General features: G+C 50.2%; 1 protein-coding gene across 2 annotated transcripts; it reads left to right on the forward strand.

The window, feature by feature from the left end:
• Positions 1–880: 880 nt before the first annotated feature.
• PNLDC1 (PARN like ribonuclease domain containing exonuclease 1) lies at positions 881–27,521 on the forward strand. Of its 2 annotated transcripts, none has more exons than XM_042253692.2 (19): positions 881–1,078; positions 1,426–1,483; positions 1,760–1,833; positions 3,674–3,713; positions 4,468–4,591; positions 4,769–4,857; positions 6,002–6,102; positions 7,717–7,793; positions 8,445–8,588; positions 9,104–9,173; positions 12,285–12,370; positions 14,621–14,676; positions 16,994–17,058; positions 17,457–17,510; positions 17,669–17,711; positions 19,413–19,512; positions 20,047–20,222; positions 20,308–20,406; positions 22,582–27,521. In XM_042253692.2, exons 1-19 carry the CDS (start codon positions 958–960, stop codon positions 22,643–22,645), a joined length of 1,641 nt encoding a protein of 546 aa, XP_042109626.1. In that variant the 5' UTR covers positions 881–957; the 3' UTR covers positions 22,646–27,521. The 2 variants fall into 2 exon arrangements, with proteins under 2 accessions (XP_042109626.1, XP_027828432.3); XM_027972631.3 differs by having other exon boundaries at positions 881–1,017.
• Positions 27,522–27,550: the final 29 nt, after the last annotated feature.

Below are 27,550 nucleotides of genomic sequence, written 5' to 3' on the forward strand. Positions count from 1 at the left end.
CTGGGGTAGTGTGGCTTTGGAAATTGACAAAAACAGGGTTCACCTGTGAGTGGTAGTGGTTCAGTTGCTTAGTGGAGTCTGACTCTGCCACCCCATGGACTATAGCTGGACAGGCTCCTCTGTCCGTGGAATTTCCCAAGCAAGAATATTGGAATGGGTTGTGATTTCCTTCTCCAGGGGATCTTGGGCATCTAGAGATCAAACCCACCTCTCTGGCACTGACAGGTGGATTCTTAACCACTGCACCACCTGGTGGGGATTTTTTTCTACGAGGCATAGGATGTAGATCATCTCAGTATCAAGAATTCCTTCAGTTTGGGCAATTTTTGAGACTTGGTATAGCAGGTTTGATAAATGGTGTTACAAAGGCAACAGCGATGCCAAGTAGGGAAAAGGGGGGCGGGGAGGAGAGGAGGGTACAGGGCAGAAGTATGTTAACAGTGATGGCCAAGGTGGGAAGAAGTGCGGATTTAAAAACCAGAGGCGATGCGGGACCCCATCCCTGCACCTTGGCTGCAGTACCTGCTTTATTGCAGTTCTTCAGGCGCTGTTGACTGGTCTATTTTTACTCTTTTGGACTCTACTTTGTCCTACCTTGCCTCTTAATATTCCAGGTCTACGTAAATGACATTCTCCTCTTATAGGGATTGCAAAGGAATTGCTGCGGAGCATAAACGACCTCTGATTGCTAGGGCGGGGGTCTAAGCGATTCTTAACCCTAGGGGATCAAATACAAGATGAAACACCTGTGGGCAGACAGGTGGCCGCGCCGCCCGCTGCGCATCCTGGGCTGGTGGGCGCGCGCGGGGGCTGTGCGTTTCTTCACTCCCCCACCCGCTCTCCGAGAGCCCTTTAAGGCGCCGGCGCGGCGCTTGCGTGTAATAGCGAGGCGACACGTGGCCGCACTCACTGGGCGCCCTCCGCCGAGCTGCTGCGTGGCCATGGATATAGGCGCCGATGAGTTTGAGCAGAGCCTCCCTCTGCTGCAGGAGCTCGTCATGGGCGCGGACTTCGTGGGTAAGGCCCCGGGATCCCAGGCTTTGGCGCGGGAGCCGGCTGGCTGGTGCGCCTGGGGAAGGTATGGTTCGCTGGCGGGACCCGGTGAGAGAGGTGAGGCCCAGTGGGGTGGTCTCCAGGCCGCAGGAGACTCAAGCAGGGCCCCTCGGAAGGACAGTGGGACTCCTCAAGTTTGGGCAGTGGGATGTTGGTCAGCAGTTCACTCCTAGCCCCTGTGTAGTCCAGGTGGAATGGGGTGGCCTGGCATCCTCGCTTTGGCTCTCTCTGTTTTTCTTTCTCAACCTCACCTGGCTTCTCGAGAGCCAAGAAGGTGAGCCAGTACTTTTGCCACCTGCAGCGTTCATAGCATGAAGAGCCTTGAGATATTCTGTGCCTGGGGACTCTTGTCTTTTTTTGCCTCCCCTGCAGGTCTGGACATAGAGTTCACGGGCCTTCGTTCTAACCTGTCTGGGCCCCAGCAGATCAGGTAAAGCTAAAGCTGCCTTAGAGCTGGGCTGGAAAACCTCTTCTGTGCCCTGGTTGGCCAGTGTTACTTATTAGCAGGCACCCTGTTGGCAGCGGGTGGGCAGGACAGCTTTTTGTGTGGGGATTTGCGGACCTGGCTGGCTTTCCACAAAAGGCAGATTCCCTAGTTGCAACAAGGAAAGCGCTGCCCTGGTTGAGAGCTGCTAACCCAGCGTGGAGGCTGCTGCCTTGATAGCATCTCCTTGCCTCTGGACTGAGACGTCTGTTTTTTTCACAGTCTGTTTGACTTGCCATCAGAGTGGTATCTAAAGACCCGTCAGAGTATTCAGCAATTCACCATCTGTCAGATCGGTGAGTTTAATCTTCAGCTGTTTGTTACGAGTTATTGAAAGAAAACTTTTTTTTAATTGTCTCTGTTTCCTACTGGTGAAACCTCTTTGGCGCCGTTCTTAGATACTGGCTATCATTTTGCATGCTCGTTTGGTTTTTGTCCATGTCGTGCCTGTGAGACTTAACTCTTCAGAATAAGCAGAAACTTGATCTCCATGCCGGAATCAACATTAAGGCACTGGGACCATCTTCAAGGGGAAAATGTGTATGTTTCCTTTAAGCAAAAATCATACATAGCAAGATCATACTATAAACATGTTCTGCATCTCCCCACCACCGCGCCCCCCAACAAAGGGATTTAGAGCTCTTTCTATATCAACTTATACAGACTTCTGGTTCAGTTAAAAAAAAATTTTTTTTAATTTTTTTTAATTGGAGGAAATTAAATATTGTATCGGTGTCTGCCATACATCAACATGAATCAGCCATAGGTATACGAATGTCCCCTCCGTATTGAACCTCCCACCCCATCCCTCTAGGTTTTCACGGAGCACCTGATTTCCGCTCCCTGTATCATGCAGCAAATTTCCATTGGCTGTCTACTTTACATGTGGTAGCTTATTTGTTTAGCACTCCTAACTGTGTATCTTTTGGCTCTCTCTCCTAATGATGAGTGCTTTGGTTGCCATTTGTATGTGATGAAACAAGGTTTCGTTGACTGTCTTAGCTCTTATATATTCCTGTGCACTCCTGAGTGTATGTGTTTGGTATACTTGTAAAGGACCAAAGTAAATATTTTAGGTTTTGTGGGTGATGATATGGTCTACCTATGAAGTTACAACAAGTCAGTGCTGCCCTTGTTAATAGGGAATCAGCTGTAGTTAATACGTAAATGAATGAGCATGGCTGTATTTCAGTAAAACTTTGTTTAAAAAAAAAAAACAGGTCCTGAGCTATTTTACTGATTGCTGCTTTTCCTGTGAATGAGTAACACCTGTGTGTGTTTGCTGTCTGTCTGCTGTTTTCTTATTTACTTGTCCTTTGCTGTTTTCTTATTTATTTTTGGATGCGCTGGATCTTCGTTGTGCTGGAGGGCTTTCTCTAGTTGCAGTGCCCTGGGCTGTTCTTTGTGCATCCCTTGGAGCATAGGATGCTCTTGTTGCAGAGCACAGACTTTTAGTTGCCCGAGGCGTGTGGAATCTTCCAAGACCAGGGACCAAACCCATGACCCCTGCATCGGCCCGCACTTTCTTATCCACTGTACCACGAGGGAAGTCCTGCTATTTTTCTGCTGCGATATGTTTCTTAATTGTGAGGCCTCTTTGAAAGTATGGGAAACAGCACTTGAATACGTTCGTATTGTTTTCCCCCTTCTTCAAAGTCTTTTACTTTGTGATTTTTTTAACAACACAAACATTTAAAAATTATTCACTGTATAAATCTTCATAGATTTTAGTGTTTCTTCTTGTTTTAAAACTATAAATAGTGTCTTATAAAGTAACTATACTGCAATAAAAATTAACAAACTAAAAAATAATAAAACTGTAAGTGTCAATATTCTGTTTGAACAGCCATTTACAATTATTTCAGGAATTTGTGTGAATTACAGTTCGACGGTTCTCCTGTTTTGACTCTTTCCCTTCCTCCCTTCATTCCGTTCCTCCTTCCTTTGTTTCTTTTTGAGAAGTTATCCTAAAGCCTGTGTAGTAACTTTGGGTGTAAAGAACTGACTCTTAATTTGATACTCAGAGAGGCAAGAACCCCATTCCAGTGCTAGAGGGAATATGTTCAGAATGTTTTTTGAGTTAGCTTCCGGTAGCTTTTCTCTTGGTATTCATTCTGTCCACCATTACTCTTCTAGGATTGTCTGTGTTCTCCAGTATTGAAGGCGAGTCGAACAAGTATGTATAAAGACCTTTGGCAAAACACCTGGCTCTCGCCTGTTTCTCTTCTCTACCTGTTCCCCCTTCAAATTCTACTTCAGGCCCTGAACCCCTTTGGCCCTGGATGCTCCATAGTCTCTCCTGCTTCCGGGCCCTCCACCCCGCGTCCCCTGCAGATGCCGGCTGGTCCTTCAAGTCTCTCAAAGCAGCACCATCCCTGGGGGCCTCTCCCAACACCCCCAGACCTTCAGTGCCCCTTGCCATCCGTCCTTCCCTCCTGTGTATATCTTCAGGCTTGCAGTCAGCAGTGTTACAACGAGGGTGACGTAGCTCCTAGGCCCCAGTGGTCAGAAAGGATGTGAATGGCAGCCCCTCTCTCTCAGATGGGGGTCAGACTGTCTGCCTTTTTTCACTGGCCCCCTGCACCAGCCATAGTACTTGAAACACAGCTGGCATTCAAGTATAGCGAACCCTTGAATAACGCAGGGTTTGAACTGCATGAGTCTGCTTATATTAAATACATACTGTGGTACTCTATGATCCACAGTGGAGTCTGTGGGTGCAGAGGGCCTGTGGCTAGACCCAGGGCAGGCTCTAAATTATATTCAGATTTCTGGCTGTAAGAACAGCTGGCGCCCCTAACCTCTGTGCTGTTCAGGGGTCAGTTGGACTTCTCAAGGGCAAGGAGGAGCCCACTCGGAAGCCTGCTCTGTGAGCCAGAATTTTAAAAGTGTTTTCTGTCTTTTTCTCTGTCTTTTGTTTTTGTTTCTAGGTATATAGCTCATTCTTGTAACTTCTTCCTCTTCCCTACAACATTTGGGGTTTTGGACTCAGAGTTCTCTTTCCAGGCTTCCAGTGTTCAGTTTTTGAATCAGTATGGCTTCGACTATAACAAGGTATGGCCTGGGAGGAGGGGGCCCGGAGGGTTGAGGGGCCAGGTGTCCACCTGGTCCGAGTCCGCTTCCTGTCGCCCTTCTGACTTGGTCACATACAAGTGGACAACAAAGGTTTCTTTCTCTCCTGTCGCACAGAGGATGCCACTGACTTGTTTCCTGGTCTCTCCCTGTCTTTAGTTTCTCAAAAATGGAATCCCCTATATGAACGAAGAACAGGAGAAGAAAATTAAGCACAACATCCTGACTGGGAACTGGAAAGTTCGCAGGTAAAGCCCGCTTCTCCGGGTGCTCTGTGGGGTTCTTTGTTGCTGGTGTGTTTCTTGCATTGCTGGACATGGTGACCTCATACTGTCCCCTTAAGCTGAGCTCAGCCACACATGACAGCCCAGAGTGCTAGTATGCCATTCCTAAGCCTGAGATCAGAAACCTCTCACTGCATAGCGTGGGATGAAGGGGCAAAAGAACTGACTCTTAATTTGGTCCTCAAAGAGGCAGGAACTCGAGGGGGAAAATGGCTCTATGGGACTTCCTGTGAGAGCCTTAGGGTTTTTCAAGGCAAGTCACAGGTGACCTTGACCATGTGGCCATGTTGCTCAGCTCGGGCACGCTGCCCCATGAGTTTGATCTGTTGTGCTCCCCGAGGGTAGGGTCTCTGCCTTTTCTCTTTGGCCTCCAGTGCCTGTTGTTGTGTGTTAACCCGGTCATGCTGTGGGGCTTGGGCCAGGCCTGCTCAGTGGCCTTGTGCGCTGGAAGGAGCCGGCCACCAGGGCCCAGGTCTGCTGAGCGTTGTGTGGTTCTGAACCAGTCCTTTAAGCTCCTTGGGCTTTCGATTCTTTGCCTTTATCGGTGAGAGGGTTAAAATAGACAGCTTTTAATTCTGGAATGTTATGATTGTCTAGTCCAAATCATTATGTAACGTTGGAATTTTATCCTTGTTCTTGGTTTTATATAAAAATACTGCTTTGGAAGAGAAAAGCAACTTGAATTTTTAATCTTCTGTTACGTTCAAACGTTGGAGAAAAGGCTTTCCTTTTCTCCACATGACACAGTGTTCTTGTATTTCTAACGCAGGAGAAGATGTACTTACCAAAGTTCCTTTCTTTTCCGTTCTTCACCAGATGGTGCTTTTCCACCTCTGAGAGGGGTACTGAGGAGACAGACCTGATAGGGCCCCTTAGTGTTGGCTGTCTCCCAGCCCCTTCCCCCCACAGGCCTGTCAGCGGGAGGGGGACGTGCCCCTGTGGACGGACCCGAGGGTGGAGGCCAGGCGTTTGGTTTCCTCTTGCGACACAAGACTCAGAAAAGAAATGGTCGTTCTGGGGTCCGTTTTCTTGCCAGGATCACAGGGTGAACACGGGCACCTTCTGGATCCCCTCCCGCATTAGTGTTGTCTGATGTGCCCATTTTCAGCTCTCTGGACAAGGACCAGATCAAGGTGGTGATTGACGAGGTGACACGCTGGCTGGACCTGGCGGAGGAAGGGGACTGGATGACCCTCCCTGGTATCGCTGGTAGGCAGGGGGTAGCCCCCCAAGTGGGAGCTGGGAGCCGACACTGTCACCTGTGGGGAGCATCCCTTCTCCTCCGGTGGACCGTGGGCATCGGCTCAGCAGACACGTGGTCCCTGTGATTAGATGGAGCTCTGACCTTGAGTGGGAGGTTGGAAGGCTGTCCGCCTGTTCTGAATTTTAAGGTTGAGGAAGTCAGGTTCCACTCAGCACCATCCTTTTCATCCCAATCCTTAGTGCCCCTTGGACTCTTCCTTTATTTACTTCCGTTAATCTCTGAATGTCCCTCCCACAGTACAGTGTGGGATTGCTGCCCTACATTAGCAGTTCTCAGCCTTGGTCATTGGACCCCAGGGGTCTCTGAGACCCTTTCCACGGGGTCATGAGGTCAGAATGGTTATGAAAACATCGCTTGGCTGCCGCTTGCCGCTGTCCTTGTGCCGTCTGCACTGGTGGTCCCGCAGCCCCTGTGAGTGATGCCCCTGGTGCCTCCGCACAGGTGGGCATGGGAGCATCTAGCCACACAGCACTCATGTTCTTTGTTGCCACGTCCAGTTTAAAAAAAATTGTGACTTAAGCACCTTGTGAGTGAAATAATAATTCTTAGTTTTACTAAATTACAACATTTCATTGCTCATCTTTTACAACATTCCGTGCATCAGTAGAAGTATGGAAGAAATACATGTGCATGAAATATGGCTGCTGTTTCCTGAAGTACAGTGGTTACCTCGAGGAAAAGCGCTTGGGCAAGATTTTGTGTTGAGAGCTGAGTTAGCTGCCTTCTATTTTTCTAATTTTTTTTTTAAAGAAAGTAATTTTTTTTTCTCTTGGCCATGCTGTGAGGCTTGTAGGATCTTAGTCACCTGAGCAGGAATCGAACCTGAGCCCTTGGCATTGAGAGCAAGGAACCCTAATCGCTGGACTGCCAGGGAATTCCCTGAAGAAATATAATTTTTACTTGAAGGAACTGACTGGTTATTTCAGTGTGGGTATTTTCAGTCATCTTCTCAAGTGAAAAAAGTGAGCCTTGTTTTCAGGGACACTAATCCCTAGTGTTTAGTAGAGATGAAATTTGAGCTTTCAGTCAGAAACTGAAATTTGAGAAGACTTCATCTCTCACGATTAGCTCGACAGCTTTATGGGACCTTTCTGATGAGATCAGTGGCCACATGTACAAGGGTCTCTTGATGGGATCATATGATATGTGAGCCTTTGGAAGGTGGTGTGCATAACTCAGGAAACCAACGTTCCCCAGATAACCAGTGCATCGTGTCACGCAATCATAGGCAAAAGTGTACGGGGTTTATTATTTTTCAAACCTTACAGTTTTTAGTTTCATGTGTATGGTTTTAATTTCTGACATGGTAGACATCAAGACCTGTAACCCACACACACAAAGGCTCTTTGGGGTCCTCCGTTTGAGAGTGGCCCTGAGATCAGAGACTCAGAGAAAGCTGCCCTGGTTCATGCCGGGCTGCCCCTGTGACTCGGCCTAGGGACAGTGAAGAGCTGTCTCCCCACGTGCTCCCTCCATCTCTCTGCTGCTGCTGTCTGCTAGGCTTCTCCCCCTGCCGGGGTCTCTCGTGGTTCCGTGCAAGCCTTGATTCCTTGCTGCAGGCTTCCAGGCCTTCGAGGTCCAGCTCGTACTGAGGAAGGCCCTCCCTGAGATCTGGACAGTGCTGAGAGACCAAGGGGTGAGTTCCCACCTGGGGGGGCCAGCCCCCATCATTTCTGTCTCATGTGGCCGAATCTGACCTCTCTGAGAGGCTTCTCCCCCGACTTCTTCCCGTGTGGCTGAACCTGGCCTCTGTGAGAGGCTTCTCCCCCCACTCCTTCCCGTGTGGCCGAATCTGGCCTCTGTGAGAGGCTTCTTCTCCCTACTCCTTCCCGTTCGACACGAGGGGCCACTTCTTTGACCCCATTCCCGGGATGCTCCGTGCCAAGTCCCTTCAGTTGTGTCCACCTCTTCACCACCGCATGGACCGTAGTCCGCCAGGCTCCTCTGTCCTTGGGATTCTCCAGGCAGGAATACTGGAGTGGGCTGCCATTTCCTCCTCCAGGGGATCTTCCCGACTCAGGGATGGAACCCGTGTCTTTTACGTCTCCTGCATTGGCAGGCGAGTTCTTCACCACCAGCGCCACCTGGGAACCCCAGAGAGGCCTCGGGGCGTCTGCCTGGTGGCTCCGTGGTGAAGGGTCCAGCTGCCATCGCAGGAGATGGGTTTGATTCCTGGTCTGGCAGGATCCCACATACCGCGGTGGAGCCTAAACCCGTGCGTGCCACAGCAGTGGCGCCTGGGAGCATTCCCAGGATGTGGGAGCTTGTCTCCTCCTCTTGCTCTCAGGTGATTGTGAAGAAGGTGAGTACGCAGCACCGCTGGTATCTTGAGAACACCTCCTGTGACCGAGAGAGCTGCTGGAAGGAGAAGATCCTTCTCTCTGCAAGGGGCTTTTCTGTGTTTTTCCAGATGCTGGTGAAAGCCCGGAAGGTAGGGAGAGAATTCTCTTTCCTTGATTTTTTTCGCAGTGTTTTGTATCTTTCTGTAGAGACAGATGAGTCCTTCAACAGTAAACTTAGATTACTTAAAATGAGTGGTTTCTTTTTGTTAGCTAACTCTGTGGATCTAACCTTGCTTTTACAAAGTCATGATAGACCAATTTGGGGAAAGACTGTCCCTGTGAAATATTACCATTCCCTTGCCCCTTTCGGGCACACAGGCATTTCAGTACAAATTGACCTAAAACTGCTTGGGGACCGTGTGTGTTGCTTCACAGCTTAGATCCCAGTGTGGCTGGGGCCTCAAGTTGCTCTGACCCACTGGTTTGCCTTTCTAGCATTTAAGCAGTCAGGCTGCCTTTCATGGGAGTGGGGATCGAATTACCATGTCATCAGAATCCAGTGGGTTTTAAAGCTACACCCTTTGCCAGAGACAGCAGTTAGTCTACGGCGTTTGTTTTATTTTTAAAATTTCCTTTCTCTTACCTGTCTATTTCCTCCAAGTAGCCCTTAGTGGGACATAACATGATGATGGACCTGCTGCATCTCCACGAGAAGTTCTTCAGGCCTCTCCCAGGTAGGGCCGACCCGTCCTTCTCCTTCCTCTGACCTCAGCTTGCCATCGGGCAGGGGGATCGGCCCCGGCTTTGTGCTCCTGAGGCAGCCCTTACAGGCATCGGGTTTCCAGAGAGGTTAGGCGCATCTGTGCCTGTTACTGTTTTCCTGGAACTAGGTGACTTTCTCGGAGAAGGCAATGGCGACCCCCTTCAGTACTCTTGCCTGGAAAATCCCATGGACGGAGGAGCCTGGTAGGCTGCAGTCCATGGGGTCGCTGAGTCGGACACGACGGAGCGACTTCACTCTCACTTTTCACTTTCATGCATCGGAGAAGGAAATGGCAACCCACTCCAGTGTTCTTGACTGGAGAATCCCAGGGACGGGGGAGCCTGGTGGGCTGCTGTCTATGGGGTCATGCAGAGTTGGACACGACTGAAGCGACTCAGCAGCAGCAGCAGGTGACTTTCTCAGGGAGAAAAACTTATATTTGATTGATACTCCCCCCCCCCCCCGCATTACAGAAGTTGTTCAGTCTCATTGTAAAACTTAGTGAAATCAGAGATGTGCAGGGAAAACAAACTTAGCTTTAATCACGGCTGTAATTCTGACACTTTTTGCTTTTTCTTCTGTTTTGGCTTTTCCATGGTCGTCCCAAGCGTTGAATCGGTAAAGAGCCTGCCAGCCAGTGCAGGAGATGTAAGAGACCTGGGTTTCATTGCCATGGACAGAGGGCCCCGGCAGGCTATAGTCCACAGGGTCGCAAAGAGTCGGTCGCACACACACACATAATCTTAACACTTATTGCTTTTTCCTTTGTTTTGGCTTTTACATATTTGACTACATGATGTATTTTATTCCGTTTGGCTTTTTTCCCACATACCCAAAGCATTTATTTATGTCCTTAACCAGAGCTTCCCCGGTGGCTCAGAGGTTAAAGTGTCTGCCTGCAATGCGGGAGACCTGGGTTCGATCCCTGGGTGGTGAAGATCCCCTGGAGAAGGAAATGGCACCCCACTCCAGTATTCTTGCCGGGAGAATCCTATGGACAGAGGAGCCTGGTGGGCTTCAGTCTACAGAGTCGCAAAGAGTCGGACACGACTGAGTGACTTCACTTTGACTTTCACCTGAAATATCTTTTTGGGCTCCAAAATCACTGCAGATGGTGACTGCAGCCATGAAATTAAAAGACACTTACTCCTTGGAAGAAAAGTTATGACTAACGTAGATAGCATATTGAAAAGCAGAGACATTACTTTGCCAACAAAGGTCTGTTTAGTCAAGGCTGTGGTTTTTCCAGTGGTCATGTATGGATGCGAGAGTTGGACTGTGAAGAAAGCTGAGTGCTGAAGAATTGATGCTTTTGAGGTGTGGTGTTGGAGAAGACTCTTGAGAGTCCCTTGGACTGCAAGGAGATCCAACCAGTCCATTCTGAAGGAGATCAGCCCTGGGAGTTCTTTGGAAGGAATGATGCTAAAGCTGAAACTCCAGTACTTTGGCCACCTCATGAGAAGAGTTGACTCATTGGAAAAGACCCTGATGCTGGGAGGGATTGGGGGCAGGAGGAGAAGGGGCTGACAGAGGATGAGATGGCTGGATGGCATCACTGACTCGATGGACGTGAGTCTGAGTGAACTCTGGGAGTTGGTGATGGACAGAGAGGCCTGGTGTGCTGCGATTCATGGGGTCGCAAAGAGTCGGACACGACTGAGCGACTGAACTGAACCTGAAATCATTTCAGTGGCCATACCGTACTGTCTAATGGCTGTCCCGGTCTTTTCCATGACGGATGCCATTGGACACACTGCAGTGTGATGGAGTGTTACCAGCATGCATTCAAGAGTCATGCTTGAATCCTCATTCCATCCCTTGTTACACATGATCTTGAGCAAGTTACTTTAATGTAGCTGTTCTGTTTCCTTGTCTGTAAAATAAGGGTGATAATAGTATTAATATCAGAATTGGGGATTAAATGAACTGCCAATGCACAGAGAACACTGTTGTTCAGTCGCTCAGTCATATTGTACTCTTTGCAACTCCGTGGGCTGTGGCACACCAGGCTTGCCTGTCCTCCACTATCTCCCAGAGTTTGCTCAAGCTCATGTCCATTGAGTCAATGATGCCATCCAACCATCTCATCCTCTGTCACCCCCTTCTCCCGCCCTCAGTCTTTCCAGCATCCAAGGTCTTTTCCAGTGAGTCGGCTTTTCACATCAGGTGGCCAAGGTATTAGGAAACACTAGCAAAGCTGAAAAGGGGTGAATAGTTTCCCTAAGATTTTTCTAGGAAATGAATTAATAAAACACCTCAGTTTGAGCATCTTGAGAGATCTGGGGAAGAATTAAGGGTCAAATAATCACTCCCCCCAAACTAAGCAGACAGGCAAACAAAGAAATTGCTGAAACAAAAGCTGTGGCAGAAAGGCCCCTGGAGGCGACCACCTGGCCCCGTGGAGAGTGATGTGCAGATGCTGGGGGTGATGAGTGGCCCAGGGTGGGGCAGGCGATCCTCTTACCTTGTGGGGGTCCAGAGTTAATGCCCCAAACTGGGAGACCACTGAGCAGTATAAGCTTTGTTTAGCAATGGTGGGAATACACACCAAAGGAAAAAATTGAAGATCACTGCCTTCAGCGAATAGGAAATGGGAGGTTAGCGAGGAGAGGGTGAGCAGAGAGATTTCAGTTTGTTGGTTTTGCAGTGAGTCTCTTTAAAAGGTATGTGGTATAATTTTGACAAATATGCAAATTAATAGGTGATTTTTATCAAGACACAATTTTTAACTTACTGGATTTTTCTCTGAACAGTTATTTACAGATTTCACATTTGTCTTTTCAGTAATATCTCTTTCTCCCTTTTGCCATTGACTACAGCTTTGCAAACTGCATTAACTAAGGTTGGTCATAGACAATAGTCTGAATTTAATGGAAAACTGTTCGACTTCTGCTGTAACAAAGGGTAATGTCGGGTTGGTTTAAGATTCAGAAATCCTTAATGATGAGGAGCAAGGATGTTTTCAATTCCTGTTTGGTTTTATTTGCTTTACTAACCAGTGTTGGTGACAAGCTAGATTGGAGAATTTCTTCCCATTTTTACCAGTGATCTCACTTCTGACTACCTGGGTCTTTCCCTTCAGAAAGCTACGATGAATTTAAGCTGAATATCCACAACCTATTTCCTGTTCTCATTGACACCAAGAATGTGACAAAGGATATCTGGAAGGTAATTAAACTCCTTTGGGAAAGGAACACTTCATTAGTCCCAGGAACATTTAGCTTTCTCACTGTTTTCAGAAATTGTTCCATGAACCCTTTTCTCAAATTTTATAGCCAATATTGGTTTTTTTATTGACTACCTGTGAGTAAACTCCAGTACTTTGGCCACCTCATGCGAAGAGTTGACTCATTGGAAAAGACTCTGATGCTGGGAGGGATTGGGGGCGGGAGGAGAAGGGGATGACAGAGGATGAGATGGCTGGATGGCATCACTGACTCGATGGACATGAGTCTGAGTGAACTCCGGGAGTTGGTGATGGACAGGGAGGCCTGGCGTGCTGCAATCATGGGGTCGCAAAGAGTCAGACATGACTAAGGTTGGTCGTAGACAATAGTCTGAATTTAATGGAAAACTGTTTGACTTCTGCTGTAACAAAGGGTAATGTCTGGTTGGTTTAAGATTCAGAAATCCTTAATGATGAGGAGCAAGGATGTTTTCAATTCCTGTTTCGTTTTATTGCGATCATGGGGTCGCAAAGAGTCGGACACGAGTCGCAAAGAGCAACTGAACTGAACTGAGTTCAGTTGGCTTATGTGTGATCTTTTTTTCTTTCCCTCATTCAAGTTCTCATGCTTTGACTTACTGCTGTCTAGTTCATGGGTCAACAGAACAACTTATTCTAGAGCTTGGTAGATACCTCATGCGTGTTTTCAATGTGCTTAAAAGTTGCCAGGGTTGGGGAGCAGGGACCCCACTTGAAAATTTTTACAGAGCATTCGGGTCAAGGAATTTCAACCCAGATAACAGAATCACCTGAGAAGGTGAATACTGATACCTGGGCTGCACCTTTAGCTCCTCTAGTGTGGAGGGGCTGGGAGCGGCGTTTCTCCAGCTGCCAGGTGATTTCTGTTGTGCAGCTGGGGTGGTGCACTGCCTATGGAGAAGAGAAGCACCAGCTAGTTAAGATCCTGCTTAAAAGTTAAACCGAGTGTTTTAAATAGAGCCTTACGCTGACACCACAGAACTAGGACTGGGTTACTTGGTACATCTTTGCCCAGGGACACACTTAACTGCTCGTACCTATATTTGCAGCTCTGACAGTGTGCTGTGACGCTGCCCATCTCTACGTAACCGAGTCAGAGGGCAAAGTGGGGAGGATGTGGGGGCTGATCTGAGGGAGTGAAGATAAGGTGAACTCTAGGGACTTGGTGACCTGCCAGGTCCTTAGACAGCCCAGCGACCATGAGTCCTTGGCCACAATCTGATGCCTTGGAGTCCTTAAACACTTGTCTTTGGTATGAGTTGTGTTTGTGGCAGGTTTTTTTTTTTTTTTTTACTGGAGGACAATTGCTTTACAATATTGTGTTAGTATCCGCCATACATCAACATAAATCAGCCACAGGTATGCATATGTCCCCTCCTCTTGAATCTTCTTTCCACCTCTTACCCCATCTCACCCCTCTAGGTTGTCAGAGGGCACTGGGTTGAGCCCCCTAGTCCACAGCACACTCCCACTGGCTATCTGTTTTACACACGGTGATGCATCTGTCTCCATGCTACTCTCCCGATCTGTTGTACCCTCTCCTTCCCACACTGTGTGCACCAGCTGTTTTCTCAGTCTGCATCTCCTTTGCTGCCCTGAGTATAGGTTCATCAGTACCATCCTTCTAGATTCCACGTGTATGTGCTAATATACAGTATTTGTCTTTCTCTTGCTGACTTCACTGTGTGCAGTAGGCTCTAGATTCATCTACCTCCTTAGGACTGACTCATGCATTTGTTTTTTTATAGCTGAGTAATATTCCATTGTATATATGTATGTGGCAGTTTTTTTCTAGGCTGGGTTATTGGGTCCCAAGCAGGTATGCTAGGTACTCTGTCATCAGAATTAAGGAATAAGGACCAGGTGTGCGTGAAGAGAGAGGAGCTACAGGATGACCTAGAGTTTTCAAGGTCTTTTTAGTGGCCACTTGGTAATACCTGAGGTGCTTGCATGCTCAGTCGTGTTCGACTCTTTGTGATCTTATGGACTGTAGCCCACCAGGCTCTTCTGTCCATGGGATTCTCCAGGCAAGAATACTGGAGTGTGGGTAGCCATATCCTTCTTCAGGGGATCTTCCCAAACCAGGGACTGAACCCTCGTTTCCCGCACTGTAGGCGGACTCTACCACTGAGCCACCTGGGAAGTCCATTAAGCAGAGAGAAAACAAAACCTCAACTGTCTTACTCTACCTCATTTGTTTTCCATAATTACAGGAACTCAATTTCCCAAGGGTTTCAAATCTCTCAGAAGTTTATGAAGTCCTGAACAGGTAAGGAGGCTGTTTTTGGGGGGTGCTTAGAGAGCAGGGGTTCCCGGCTGGGCCAGTTTTGTTCCCCAGGGCACCTTTGGCAGCACCGAGACATTTTGGTTGTTTCAGCTCAGGGCACTCCTGGCACCCCGTGAGCAGAGGCCAGGATGCACAGGAGAACCTTCAACACAAAGAATTCTCCAGTCCCATATGTCACTGGTGCTGAGCCGAGGAACCCTGTTCTAGAGGGGAGAGGGCCTGGGCGGGAACTTAGAGCGGTTTGATTTCAGTTCAGTTGCTCAGTCATGTCTGACTCTCTGCGACCCCATGAACCATGGTGTTTTCTGTTGGTCAGGGTTTTATTTCTCCTGTGATCTGTTTGATTGTTGGAGTGATAAGCTCCATGGGAACAGGTTTTATTCTTCCTTTGCACTCTTTCTCTTGGGCCTAAACAGTGCAAGGCACAGTAGGTGCACATTAAACTCCTGGCGTCTGACACAGTGGGCCCCACTCCCCCTTCCCTTCTGTCAAGACCTTTCCTGCATCACTCTTATTTTCTGGTGAGGGTTTTCCTCTCTTCTCTGCGCACTCCCCTGTCATCCCTTCATCTCTCGAGAGCCCCTCCGCAGCTCTCTTCTTCCTCCTAACCATGCCCCGGGTGACCGAGTCCACCTCGTCAGCCTCAGCGACCGCTTCTGTCCCACCAGGGCTCCAGCCTCCTGCCCTTTGTTGTTCATGCCCCACGAGGCCTGCAGGCACCTTCTGCTTGGCCCCCCTGTCCCCTTGTCCGTCTGTCAAGCCTGCTGCTGTGTCTGCAGCAATTTTTGCCACCCCAGCGCCGGGCTGACGGCATCTTTGCAGGAGCTGAATCTAGACCTCTTGGGCTTAAACCTCAGCTTCGTGGCTCACTGGCTTTGTGTGTGACCTTGAGAGAACGGCTTAACCTCTGCGTGCCTCAGTGTTACCACCTGAAGAGAGGGAGTCATTGCACGGAACGCCCACGCTGGCCCTGAGGGTTACACGAGCTCGCAGGTGGGAGGGGAGCTGGGGCTGTGCCCTGCGTGTCGTCCACACTTAGCGGGACGTCCACTGCCGGGGCAGCTCCACAGCCACCTTGCGCCCCAGGCACATGCTGCTTGGCAGATGAGGAAACTGGGCTTCACAGCTGCTAAGCGAATAGAGAGGCGCCAGTAGATTTTGTTGGGAATCAAATGAAAGGAAGATTTCCCTGTTGAGTGCTGCCCTCGTTCACCCACATGCCAGGACCGGGCCCTGGAACGTGTCCTGGAGCCGGACTTCCTGTATCTTCTAGTCTAGTCCTGTGAGTTTTACTCCCTGAATGTCCTACACTCTGTTTCTTTTTTGGCATCCTCAAGAGTCATTGCCTTCACTGAGGCCTTTGCCTCTCATTTCTGTGGTGTTGGGGGCCCTACCTGGTAGCTGGGTGCCCCTGACCTACTTTATTTCGTGTGCTGAGTGATCGCCACTGCAGTGATCTACAACATGAATTTGACTGGACCATGTCTCTGGTCTGTCTTCTGTGGTTCCTGATGCCCCCACGCATCACCCCAGCTCTTTCCCGATCCCCTGCTTTCACTGCGGGCTGCGGCCATGCTCAGCGTCTCGACATATCATGGGTCAGGGCCCGCCCTTTCTTTCGCGTCACCGCCTGCTCTTCTCTCGGCCCCAACACCTGATGCTGTCCACTCTCCACTCAGCCCCACCGAGTTCCTGGGGTTCAAGGCTCTCCTGTAAGACCAGCACCTTGGGCACTGCATTCCTAGGGTGCGCTGGACAGTAAGGCCCCGAGGGCAGAGCTGGCCTGGAGTTGGTCCTGGCGCCTTGGCTGGGTCACATGTCTGATAGATGCTCAGAAGGATGCAGGTGCAGCTTCTCGGTCGCTGTTCTTTCATCTGTCCTGTTGCTGGGTTACCGAGACCCATCTGCCCAGGCCTAGATCCCTGGTTTTTGTTTGCTTAAATTTTACTTTCTATTAGAAGCGCAGTTTGTTGTGATTTAAAAGGAGTCCTGGTACTTACTGTGTGTGTGTGTACACACGTGTGCGCAGTCGTGTCTGACTCATTATGACCCCATGGACTGTAGCCCACGAGGCTCTTCCGTCCATGGGATTCTCCAGGCAAGAATACTTGAGTGGGTGGCCATTTCTTTCTCCAGGGGATCTTCCCGACCCAGGGACTGAGCCCACGTGTCTGTGTCTCCTGAACAGGCAGGCAGGTTCTTTCCCAACTTCTCCCCCTAGTCCCAGTGCAGAGGGCACTTTTGGTTAACTCGAGAGGGTGAGGGGAGCACACAGAGGGACCATTTTCTTCTCTCCTAGTGACTTGAACCCCACCAAGAACTCCGGCCCGGTGATCATTCACGCCAGCAGGTGTGAGAAGTACGGTAGGTCCCCTTGGCCGGGCTCCCACGTGGTTGGCACAGCTTTGAGATGCTGGCGCTCAGGCTGGTCCCCACGCAGAAGTCGGGGGGGGGGGTCCGGGTGGGGCTTCTCCAGCGCCCTGTCCACATTGTAACCCCTCCCTCGAAAGGAGCAGTCCCGGGGGCCATGGGGCTGTCGGGAAGCCCTCTGCTTCCTCCTTCTGTGGGCACTCTTGCCACGGTGTGTGAGGGGGTATCTAGGTCAGGGTGGCGTGAGGCTGGGACAAGGGTCATGGTCTCTGGAGGAATAGCCGTGTGTGGGTTGTGTGTGCACGGCCGACGTGGGTGTGGGCCTGGGGGCGTGCCCTCTCCCAGGCTGCGTTGTAACCGCTGTCCCTCGTGCTTCTGGGGAAACCCTGCAGTGGAGACCAAGTACCCCCACGAAGCAGCATACGACGCCTTCCTGTGCGGGTCAGGTGAGCACCGCCACCCCCTTCCAAAGTTGGGGGGGGGGCTCCCCGCCATTTACTTCCAGGTGGGCGGCCCCTTGCAGGTAAAGCCTGACTTTGTGTATCAAGCAAGGCGGGCGGGCGCGCCTTGGTGTGGGTCACGTTGCTAGCTTCTTCTCTTCCAGTTCTGTTGAAGGTGGCGCACCTGCTCCTGTGGAAGGTACACAGGTGAGTGTTGCTCTCATCCCGTGACCGGTCCGTGGTCGGGGATAAGCCGGGGCCTCGGGGCGCTCACGCTCTCCCAGAGCAGGAGGACACGTGTTGTGTAAACAACATGTTCATGAGCGGCGGGCAGCTCGCCTCCATGGGCGGCCTTTCCCCCCAACCCCTGGGCTGGCCCCTGCCCTCCTGCCTCTTGTCCCGGCCTTGGGAAAAGCCCCTGTCAGGCCAGGCCGTGGGCGAGGCTCGGGTTCCAGCCCCTGCCCCAGCGCTCCCAGCACTGTGTGCCTGCTCCATCGATTACCCACCTATTTCCTCATACCGTGTGAATCACAGTGAGCTGAGAAAACAGAGCCGATCCGGGGGACAGATAATCCATGCCTGGTTCACAGTCAGGCTGCAGGAGAGGCCAGGGACTTGGGATAAGGCACCTGCAGGGGAGGTTCTTAAAACCCCAAACTGGAATCGGAGCTGTGTGTTCTCAGGGCCTCAGCCTCCCGGACGCCTGCAGGGCTCAGCTCATGGGCACCAGCTACACACGTGTGCCTCATGCTCAGCAGCACCACCCTTGCCGCACACGTGTGCTCGGTAGGATAGAGCACACCCAGGGCAGGAGCCAAACAAAGTTGTGTTCTCTGGGGCTGACCTAAACGTTTTCAGACTGTACCCTGTTCATCTGGGTACTCCCTGCACTTGTCCATTTTGGTAGAGAGTACCATAACTGGCAGCAGCTGGTGGTGTGGAGGTTAAAGCGTCTGCCTGCAATGTGGGAGACCTGGGTTTGATCCCTGGGTTGGGAAGATCCCCTGGAGAAGGAAATGGCAACCCACTCCAGTATTCTTGCCTGGAGAATACCATGGACGGAGGAGCTTGGTGGGCTACAGTCCACAGTTCGCAAAGAGTTGGACAAGACTGAGTGACTTCACTTTCACCATACTGACAACCTACTCCAGTATTCTCGCCTGGAGAATCCCATGGGCAGAGGAGCCTGGCGTGCCATGGTCCATAGGGTCACAGAGAGCTGGACACGACTGAAGCGGCTAAGCACGCATGCACTATACATAAACTAGCCCATGACACGCCGGTGTGAAGCTTGTAGCTTAAGTGAGACGTTGATAGCTTAAGAAATCCACCCCCTCCCTGCCCCCATCTCTGTCTTCCCTGCACCCTGACAGCGGGGAGCAGTGGAGCCTTTTGGTGCCCTGGTATCTGGGCCTTGCTTCCTTCATTTCTTATACTCCTTACCACCTAACCACGCTCCTTGGTGTAGAGGGGTTCTGTGGCAGCCCAGGCCTGCCTGACCCCACGACCCGTGCTTTCTCGGGCGTGTGGTGGGGGCTGGTGACGGAACCAGGCCGTGGGGGGAGGGACAGCCCTTTGAACAAAGTGGGGGGTGATGCCCTCTTGAGGGGCGACAGGGGACCTGCCTCTCATTCTCTGACCTGTGGCTGGTGTTCGTCAGCCCAGAGGTGTTCACTGAAGTGTTGCCTGCAGATGCTGACCCCTGGTTGCTCCCCCTGGGCTGGGGCTATGCTGAGAGCTTGCTGGTCATGGGGGGAACGTCCAGCAACAGAAGCCCTAGGGCTTACGAGGAGGGGTAGGAGGGTGGTGTCGGGCAGCGCCTTCCCACTGTCCCCAGGCCCCAGCTGCGGCTGAGGGCCAGGCACGGCACCAGTAGGCTGAGTGCCGCAGCGTTTTCCGCCCTCGCAGCTCTGTTCCCATCCCTGAGCCCAGCTTCCCGCTCTACCTGGACGTCCTGGCGCCCTATGTGAACCAGGTGAATCTTATCCGAGCCGGGGTCCCCAAAATCGTAAGTAGACTTCACTCTGCTCTTTGTGGGGGAGGGAGACAGGCTCGTGCTAGGACGCAGCATGCTCCTCTGGGCTCTCTTTAGGGCTTCTGACAGCAGCCAGACTCAGAGTCGAGAAGGGTGCTCACACTGAGCCTGTTATTTTTTTTCTCGTGTTTCCCTGCTAGAAGCAAGGTGACCTCGCTTGTTCTTTCTTTCTCTCCCACCACCACCACCCCCGGCAGACAGGCCCTTTCCTAGTTTCTCTTTCAGGATGTTCAAGCTGGGTGGGTGGTCAGTCCATAGGAGCTGTGGGAAATCTCTTCTCCTGCCTGCCTTCTAGAACAAGCTGGGTGGGTAGTCCTTCCTTCCATAGGAGCTGTGGGAAATCTCTTCTCCTCCCTGCCTTCTAGAACAAGCTGAGTGGGTGATCCTTCCTTCAGTAGGAGCTGTGGGAAATCTCTTCTCCTCCCTGCCTTCTAGAACAAGCTGGGTGGGTGGTCCTTCCCTAGGAGCTGTGGGAAATCTCTTCTGCTTCTCCTCCCTGTCTTCTAGAACTTTGCGGGCCCAGACTCCCCTAGCATCCGCCCCCCCATCCTCATCCTCACCGTCAGGAAGTGGCCAGGGGTCAGCGAGCAGCAGGTCTACCGCGAGTTTCAGAACTTCTGCAAATTCGACGTCAGGAGGCTCACGCGGAGCCAGTTCCTGCTCATGACCAATAAGTTCAAGGAGTAGGTGCCTGGGCTCTCGGCCCGCCCCAGCCCCCAGGGAGCAGGCCCAGCCCCCATGTCCCTGACCGCGCCCTTCCCTTGGCAGCACTCGGAGCATCCTGAAGGAGTACAAGTGCCACCCGACGCTGCGGATCTCCCTGTACCACTACTGGAGACACTCCCCGAACGTCAACTGCCTGCTACAGTAAGTGGCCAGCACGGAGCCTGCCTCACGGCGCTGGTGATCCCCAATGAGTCGACACAGCTTGCTGGCTGGGGTGTGTCGTGAAGGAGTCGTAGACGAGCACGGTGGACCTCTTTGTGACCCCCATGGACTGTAGCCCACCAGCCGCCTCTGTCCATGGGATTTTCCAGGCAAGGGCACTGGAGTGGGTTGCCATTTCCTTCTCCAGGGGATCTTCCTGACCCAGGGATCGAACTCAGGTCTCCTGCATTGCAGGCAGATGCTTTACCATCTGAGCCACTAGGGAAGCCCCTCCTGTAGGGAATAGCAGATAATTGCTCAAGCATCTGCAATGCAGTGGCAACCTACTCCAGTATTCTTGCCTAGAGAATCCTCTGGGCAAAGAAGCCTGGTGGGCTGCTGTCCATGGGGTCGCACAGAGTCGGACATGACTGAAGCGACTTAACATGCATGTATGCATTGGAGAAGGAAGTGCCAACCCACTCCAGTATTGTTGCCTAGAGAATCCCAGGGACGGAGGAGCCTGGTGGGCTGCCATCTATGGGATCGTACAGAGTCGGACACGACTGAAGCGACTTAGCAGCAGCAGTAACAGTCCTAGGTTCCAGGGCTTCATCGGTGAATGAAACCCAAGCCCCTGTTCTCATGGAGCTCAAGATTTAGTGGGAGGTAGCAGACAATGAACAGATGAATTGCGTGGTCTGGTAGGTGATGAAAGAGAAATGAGCAGGGTCAGGAGGCAGGAGGGGTGGCCTTGGGGGGGAGGTTGCTCTTCGAAGGGGAAGATGGGGGCCCTCGTGGAAGACTGGCGAGGAGGGGAAGGGAGTGAGCCAAGCCCACGGACAGTGGAGGGACCAGCTTCCGTCCAGGCAGAGGGGGTGGTGGGGAGGGGCGAGGGGGGCCCTTGAGTGGGGTCTCCTAGTGTTGTCGAGGGGTAGCGAGAAGCCACTGAGACAGGGCGGAAGGAGCAGGAGGCGAGGCCACAAAGGCTGGCAGGTCCCGATGGAGCAGAGGGCGCTGGGTGAGGACCTGGGGAAGCTGGGTCTCCATCGACGGTCCTGGCAGAGCAGTGGTGCATTGCTCCTCACTAAGACACTGGAGGACCCAGGGCAGGAGTCTTCAGGAAGCCAGGCCACCAGGACACATGGTTCCGTTGCAGCTTGGGCCCCTTGGTGACAGAGGAGTGATGGGAGTGGTAGAAGTGGGAGCCAACAGACAGGAGCAAGGTCAAGTTTAAATCCAGGGTGTGGTGCCTGAGCAACTGGGAAGATGGGACTGCTCTTAACTGAGCTTCAAAGGTTTCAGATTCCTGTTAGGGGCCAGATCCACTGAAAACCATGTCGTCGTCGTCTAGTTGGCATAAAAACTCCTTCTGTGTCAACCGCGTGGTGATGGTGGTGGTGGAGTCGCTCAGTCGTCTCCGACTCTTGCGACCCCATAGACTGTAGCCTTCCAGGCTCTTCTGCCCATGGGATTTTCCAGGCAAGAATACTGCTGTGGATTGACATTCCCTTCTCCATGCAAGCCGCACCGTCGGTGTATAAGTAGTTCTTTATGTTATAATCCCAAGAAACTATTCGCTGTGGCTTGTGTATGCATTGATACTACTTGTTGTTTGTTTATAAATTAAACCTTTCTTATTTTGAAATAAGATGTCTTTTTTTTGTAGATGTCATAGATGTCATATGAAAAAGATATCATATTTGTAGATGTTCCTTTTGAGCATCTACGCATATGAAATTAAAGATATGTTAAATAATATAACCATGGGAAAATAATATAATCTGAAGAGATGGAATCCTGGGCAAATGTTAAGATAATAAGCAATGAAACTAGCAAAACAGGCAAGATATTTTGTTGACAACTAAGTTTAAATGAAATCTTCACACAAAGTCCCATTAAAATAAATGCTGAAAATTCTGGAGAGAGAAAAAATGCTTGGCTGCTCAGCAGCCTCTTTGCCTTTCCTCCTCCAACGTAAGCCACCAGGGAAGATGCCCTCTGCGTCCCAGGGCCGTTCCAGCCTCGAAAGAACGTGGGCGGCCGAGGCGCACATGGCATCCGGGCAGCAGAGGTGGGAGGGGAGAGGGGCCGAAGCCCGTGCCAGCCTCTCCCGCCGGGCCGGTCGGGGCCTCTGCGCGGGCCAGGCCACTAAGCCGGGTCCTTGTCTTGCAGAGTCTGCGGTGTCATTACCACCTGGGCCTTCATCGCATTTCTCCTGGGAGGAGCTGGCCCCTGAGGGCAGTGAGGCCACCTGCAGCTCCGTCCTGTCTGCACGCGACCCCCTGTTTGTTTGCCTCACATCATCCGTGCAGATGGGTCGGTACCGTCCTCACAGGGAACTGTGTTCTGTTTTCAACGTGAAAAAGTCTGTAAATATTATCACCTATAAGTCCTTTCTTTGTGGCCCAAACGTTTCTTTCTATAAATGACTGAGGAGAAGTCATGTCTCCTGGGCGTTTAAGCTCACGTTCCAGAATGTCTTCTGAACAGACAGCTAGGCATCCAGCGGAGCTGGCCCCTGAGCGAGCCAAAGGCTCTGTTATCTCTGGGAGAGAAATCATTAGCCAATCAGCTAACAGGGATTTAGGCCTAAGAAATAGCCTCAGTTTTAGTAAACGGGAAAAGTAAAGCCAAGTGTCCACTGCACAGGTGTTGATCTGTTTTTATTTTGGGGTTTTGCTTTGGGTTTTTGTTTGTTTGTTTGCTGGGTCAAAAATAGCTTTTACTGAGGAGAAAAGACTCCAGCCTACAAATGTGCTACTTGTAGTTAAAATTTTATATGTTTAAGTTGCAGAATATAGTATTTCATAGGTTAGAAAAGAGAACAGTTAATATCAGAATCATGGAAAATACTATGTAGAATAAGTAAATAGGACATCGTATCATTAGATTTGTGTAGTTGAGCTCCAGTGAGTGGAAAGGCAGGTTGATTTTCCTTCTCATTGATTTGCTCACTAATTCAGCAAATGTTTATTGAACTTCTATGATGCCTAAGATGTTAGAACGTGTCTTTCGGATGTTTATGGTGATAGTCCTTTAGTTTTTGTTTTCTAATTGGATTGCCATTTATAAAATTACACATGGCCCCTGATGTTTTGCTAAGAAGTTTCCCCTCAGATAAATAGGGGTAGAGCAGACTAAGGTTTTATGGTCCACATTTGAGATAAACGTTATAAACCCTAAAGCATTAATATTCATTTTGGAAACAAAGTGACCTGTAGCGCAGGTGTGTGTCCCGAGACAGGTAGGATCAGATTCTTTTCTTGCCTCAGCAGTGCCGTGACTTCACTTGGCTTTATCGGGAGCTGTTCCAGAGAACAGGGTTGAACTTGGCTGTGTTGTGTGCTCAGCCTTGAACTTGACTTCATTATTCAGCAAAGCCTTGAGCTCTGTGCGAAAGAGGTTTTTTCCTCTGTAAAAGCAGAAGTCTTAGAGATGGCGGTCACCCAGAAGAAGAGTTTGGAAGCTGCCATTCCAGAAGACCCTTGTCGTCCTAGGGTGTGAGTGACCCACTGACTGATGGGCTGCTGTCCCTACAGCCTTCTGGGCAGCTCTTGTGTTCAGACCAGTGAAACGCTTCCCTCGGTCAGTCGGGGGAAGGGGGCTTTGTCCATCTGTCCACACAGCATCCTAGGGGAATTTTTTTCTTTTTTTAATTTATTTGGCTGCACCAGGTCTTAACTGTGGCATGCAGGGAGTCTTAGTTGGCAGCACGTAGGATCTAGTTCCCTGACCAGGGGTCGAACCCGGGCCCCCTGCATTGATAGCACTGAGTCTTAGCCACTGGATCACCATGGAAGTCCCGGGGGATTTTTGTTTTGTTTTTGTCTTCCTGTTGGATATTCCTTTGTGTATGCTACGGAAAATTCCCACTGTTTATGAGCTCTTGGGACCCCGTCTCATGGATGTGAGCCGTGTAGGCAATAAGCAAACCTGAGAAGTGAAAACAGATTTCTCAGCTGAGCCTGTGCAGTTGACCTCCTGGCGTCAGGGCACTGAGCTGTCTTAGTTCTGGAGCAAGAGACCCTGTAGTGGTTTTATCAGATGTTACTCATTTGCTCTTTAACTCTTGGTCTCTTTGCGAGTTTTTGCGGAGTCCATGCTTTGGACACCCTCAGCAGGGCCTCCGTGCTGCGGTCAGCGTCCTGCCGTCTGTCCGTCCATGGGGACCCCAGCTGGCTGCATGGTCTGCTGTCCCTCCTGGAGGAGGCTTCGGTGGTGGGATCTGAGCTGCTCAACCCATGACCTCGATCAGCTTCCCTTTACTAACTTCCCTGAGGCTTCTCCACGGGTGCCACGCTGGAGGTGCCGAGTCCAGGAAGCGTCCTGCTCATACCACCTCCCAGCCTGTGTCCCCAGACAGAGCCTTGGGGCACTGGGGGGCAGCTCTCAGGCTCCTGCCTCCGCCCTCTCCTCAGCTCAGCTAGTTCTTCACGTCAGTGCATCTTGTGCCGCGCCTTCCCCATCATCAAAGGAAAGAACCAAAGCTAGAAACAGATAAACCAGACTCTCCCCTCCAATCTGTGTGTACATACGAGTGTGTGTGTATCTCACGTCTTCCTTACCCACTCGTTTGCTGATAGACTTCCACTGTTTCCGTGTCTTGGCTGCGGGGAATAATGCTGCAGGAACGGCGGGTGTGCATATCTTTTTTTCTTGTGTGTGTGTGTGTGTATCTTTTTTTTGTGTGTGCGCATATCTTTTTTGATAATCTGTTTTCATTTCCTTTGGATATATACCCAGAAGTGGGACTGCTGGATCATACGGTAGTTTCGTTTTTAATTTTTTGAGAAACCTCGACGTTGTCCTCCATAGTGACTGAACCAGTTTACAGTCCCACCAATAATGCACACGGGTTCCCTTTTCCCCTCATCCTTGCCAATACAACCTGTTGTCTTCTTGATAATAGCCATTCTTACAGATGTGAGTTTATCTCGTTGTCTCATTGTGGGTTGGTTGGTTTGTTTTTTGGCTGTGCCACTGGCCTGGAAAATCTTTGTTCACTGATCAGGGATTGAACCCAGGCCCTGGCAGTGAAAGCGTCAAGTTCTGAATGCCAACCCCTGGACCGACAAGGGGATTCTCTCATTGTGAGTGGTTTTGATTTGCATTTCTCTGATGTGGCTCAGTGTTAAAGAACCCACCTGCCATGCGGAAGGTGTAGGTTCAATCCCTGGGTCGGGAAAATCCTATGGAGAAGGAAATAGCAACCCACTCCCTGTATTCTTGCCTAGGAAATCCCGTGGACAGAGGACAGAGGTGGGCCATGGTCCACGGGGTCGCAAAAGAGTCCGTCACAACTTGGCGACTGAACAACAAACATTGATCGGTGGCGCTGAGCACTTCTCATGTACCTGTTGGTCATTTGAAAGTCTTCGTTGCAAAAATGTCTATTTGGTTTCTCTGCCTGTTTTAAAATTAGACTGTTTGTTTTTTTCTTCACTGAGTTATGTCAGTTCTTTATATATTTTTGGGTGTTAACCCCTTATCTGATACAGATTTCCCTCACTCTCTGAAAGCAGAGCTTTCCTATGAAACCTTCTGAAAGCCCAATGGAGCAAAGTGAAGAAGCAGTTACCTGAGGACACATGTTGCTGGTAAAACGTCTGGATAGATAGGGATAAAGCGCAGGTGCTCAGAGACGGTGTGAACCATAGAGTGGGGTGCTGAGGTGCTAGAGTGTAGCTCCTGGGGGAGGAGCCTGGTGACGCCAGTCTTGCTCTTGAGGTGACGTTGCCCCTAGGACGTCTTGCTGCAAAACAAATACTAAATGCTGTCTCTGCTTTTTATCTTTTTCCATAAAAATGAAAAACCTTGATTCCTTTCAGCTAGGAAAATCAGGTACTAATGTAGGCCTTTTGTAAAAGCAAAGTGGCTTAAAACCTAAAGTGAGGGAGATCTGTCCATGGTTGTACAGGTATTTCTGCCATTCTGTAGGTTGCCTTTTCGTTTTGTTGATTGTCTGTTTTGCTGCGCAGAAATGTTTAAATGTGATGTAGCCCCACGTGTTGGTTTTTTTTTTCCTCTTTGTTTGTGCTTTTGGTGTCATATGCTAAAATCATTGCCAAGAACAATGTTGAGAGGCTTCCTCCTTATAGTTTTCTCCTAGGAATTTGATAGTTTCAGGTCTTAGGTTTAAGTCTGACCCCCTTTGAGTTGCTTTTTGTGTATGGTGGAAGATAAGGGGTTCATTTCATTTTTCTGCTGTATTCAGTTTTCCTAACACCTTTTGTTGAGACAGCCCTTTCCCCATTATATGTTCTTGGCTCCCTTAACAAATACTAGTGGACCATATTAGAAGATCTTAATTTTATATTTATCATTCGTTATGAGAATTCACGCAAGTCCTCTAGAATGTTTTATGTAATTAAGAACAGTAAGGAACTTTCCTGGCGGTACAGTGGTTGAAACTCTGTGCTTCTGCTGCAGGGGGCCCAGGTTCGATCCCTGATCAGACCACTAAGATCCCACATGGCACAGCCCCAAAAAAGGGGAAAAAAAACAAAGTAGTAAATATTTATGGATGGACATTTCTTACAACTTCGTGTCTATAGGACTTCACTGGGTACCCTCCCTACTCCTTGCAGCAATATAACTGCTGTGGAAACAGGACTAATATTCTTACGGGTCTGAGCAGACAGGGATCCCCAGGAGAGCTGGGGATGAGAAGGCAGGGGACTGATGTACAACCAGAACTGTGGGCTTATTTGGCCATGTAGAGTCTTATTTACCTGAAGACCTGAAAACTCCACTTTCCACTCCTAGAGGAAATGAGCCAGTCTTACCTTTAAGATCGCCACGCGCTCGTTTGGAGCCAGATACTCTGGTTTTGCGTCTTCTGATAAATACAACGTGTGAAATTTCTGATCTGTTTTGTCCAGTATTTTGTTTAAGTCCTCTGGCATCCACATTTGCCTTGAAGATCATTCTGAACTTTTTGGTGGTTGCGGGTGTCAGCACTCCAATCTTTACTTGACCTTTGGAACAAGTTCAAGGGCAGAGACCCACAAGGCTGGAGGAGCAGTGTGGGTGGTGCCTAAATACTGTGATGTGATCTTGGGCAGAAAACAAAGGACTTCATTAAAATCCCTTTGAGTGCTGCCTCGTAGAAATTCAGAATGTCTGTCATGACTTTAAAAAA

This window comes from Ovis aries, chromosome 8, assembly GCF_016772045.2.
Source record: "Ovis aries strain OAR_USU_Benz2616 breed Rambouillet chromosome 8, ARS-UI_Ramb_v3.0, whole genome shotgun sequence".
Classification (NCBI taxonomy): Eukaryota; Metazoa; Chordata; class Mammalia; order Artiodactyla; family Bovidae; genus Ovis; species Ovis aries.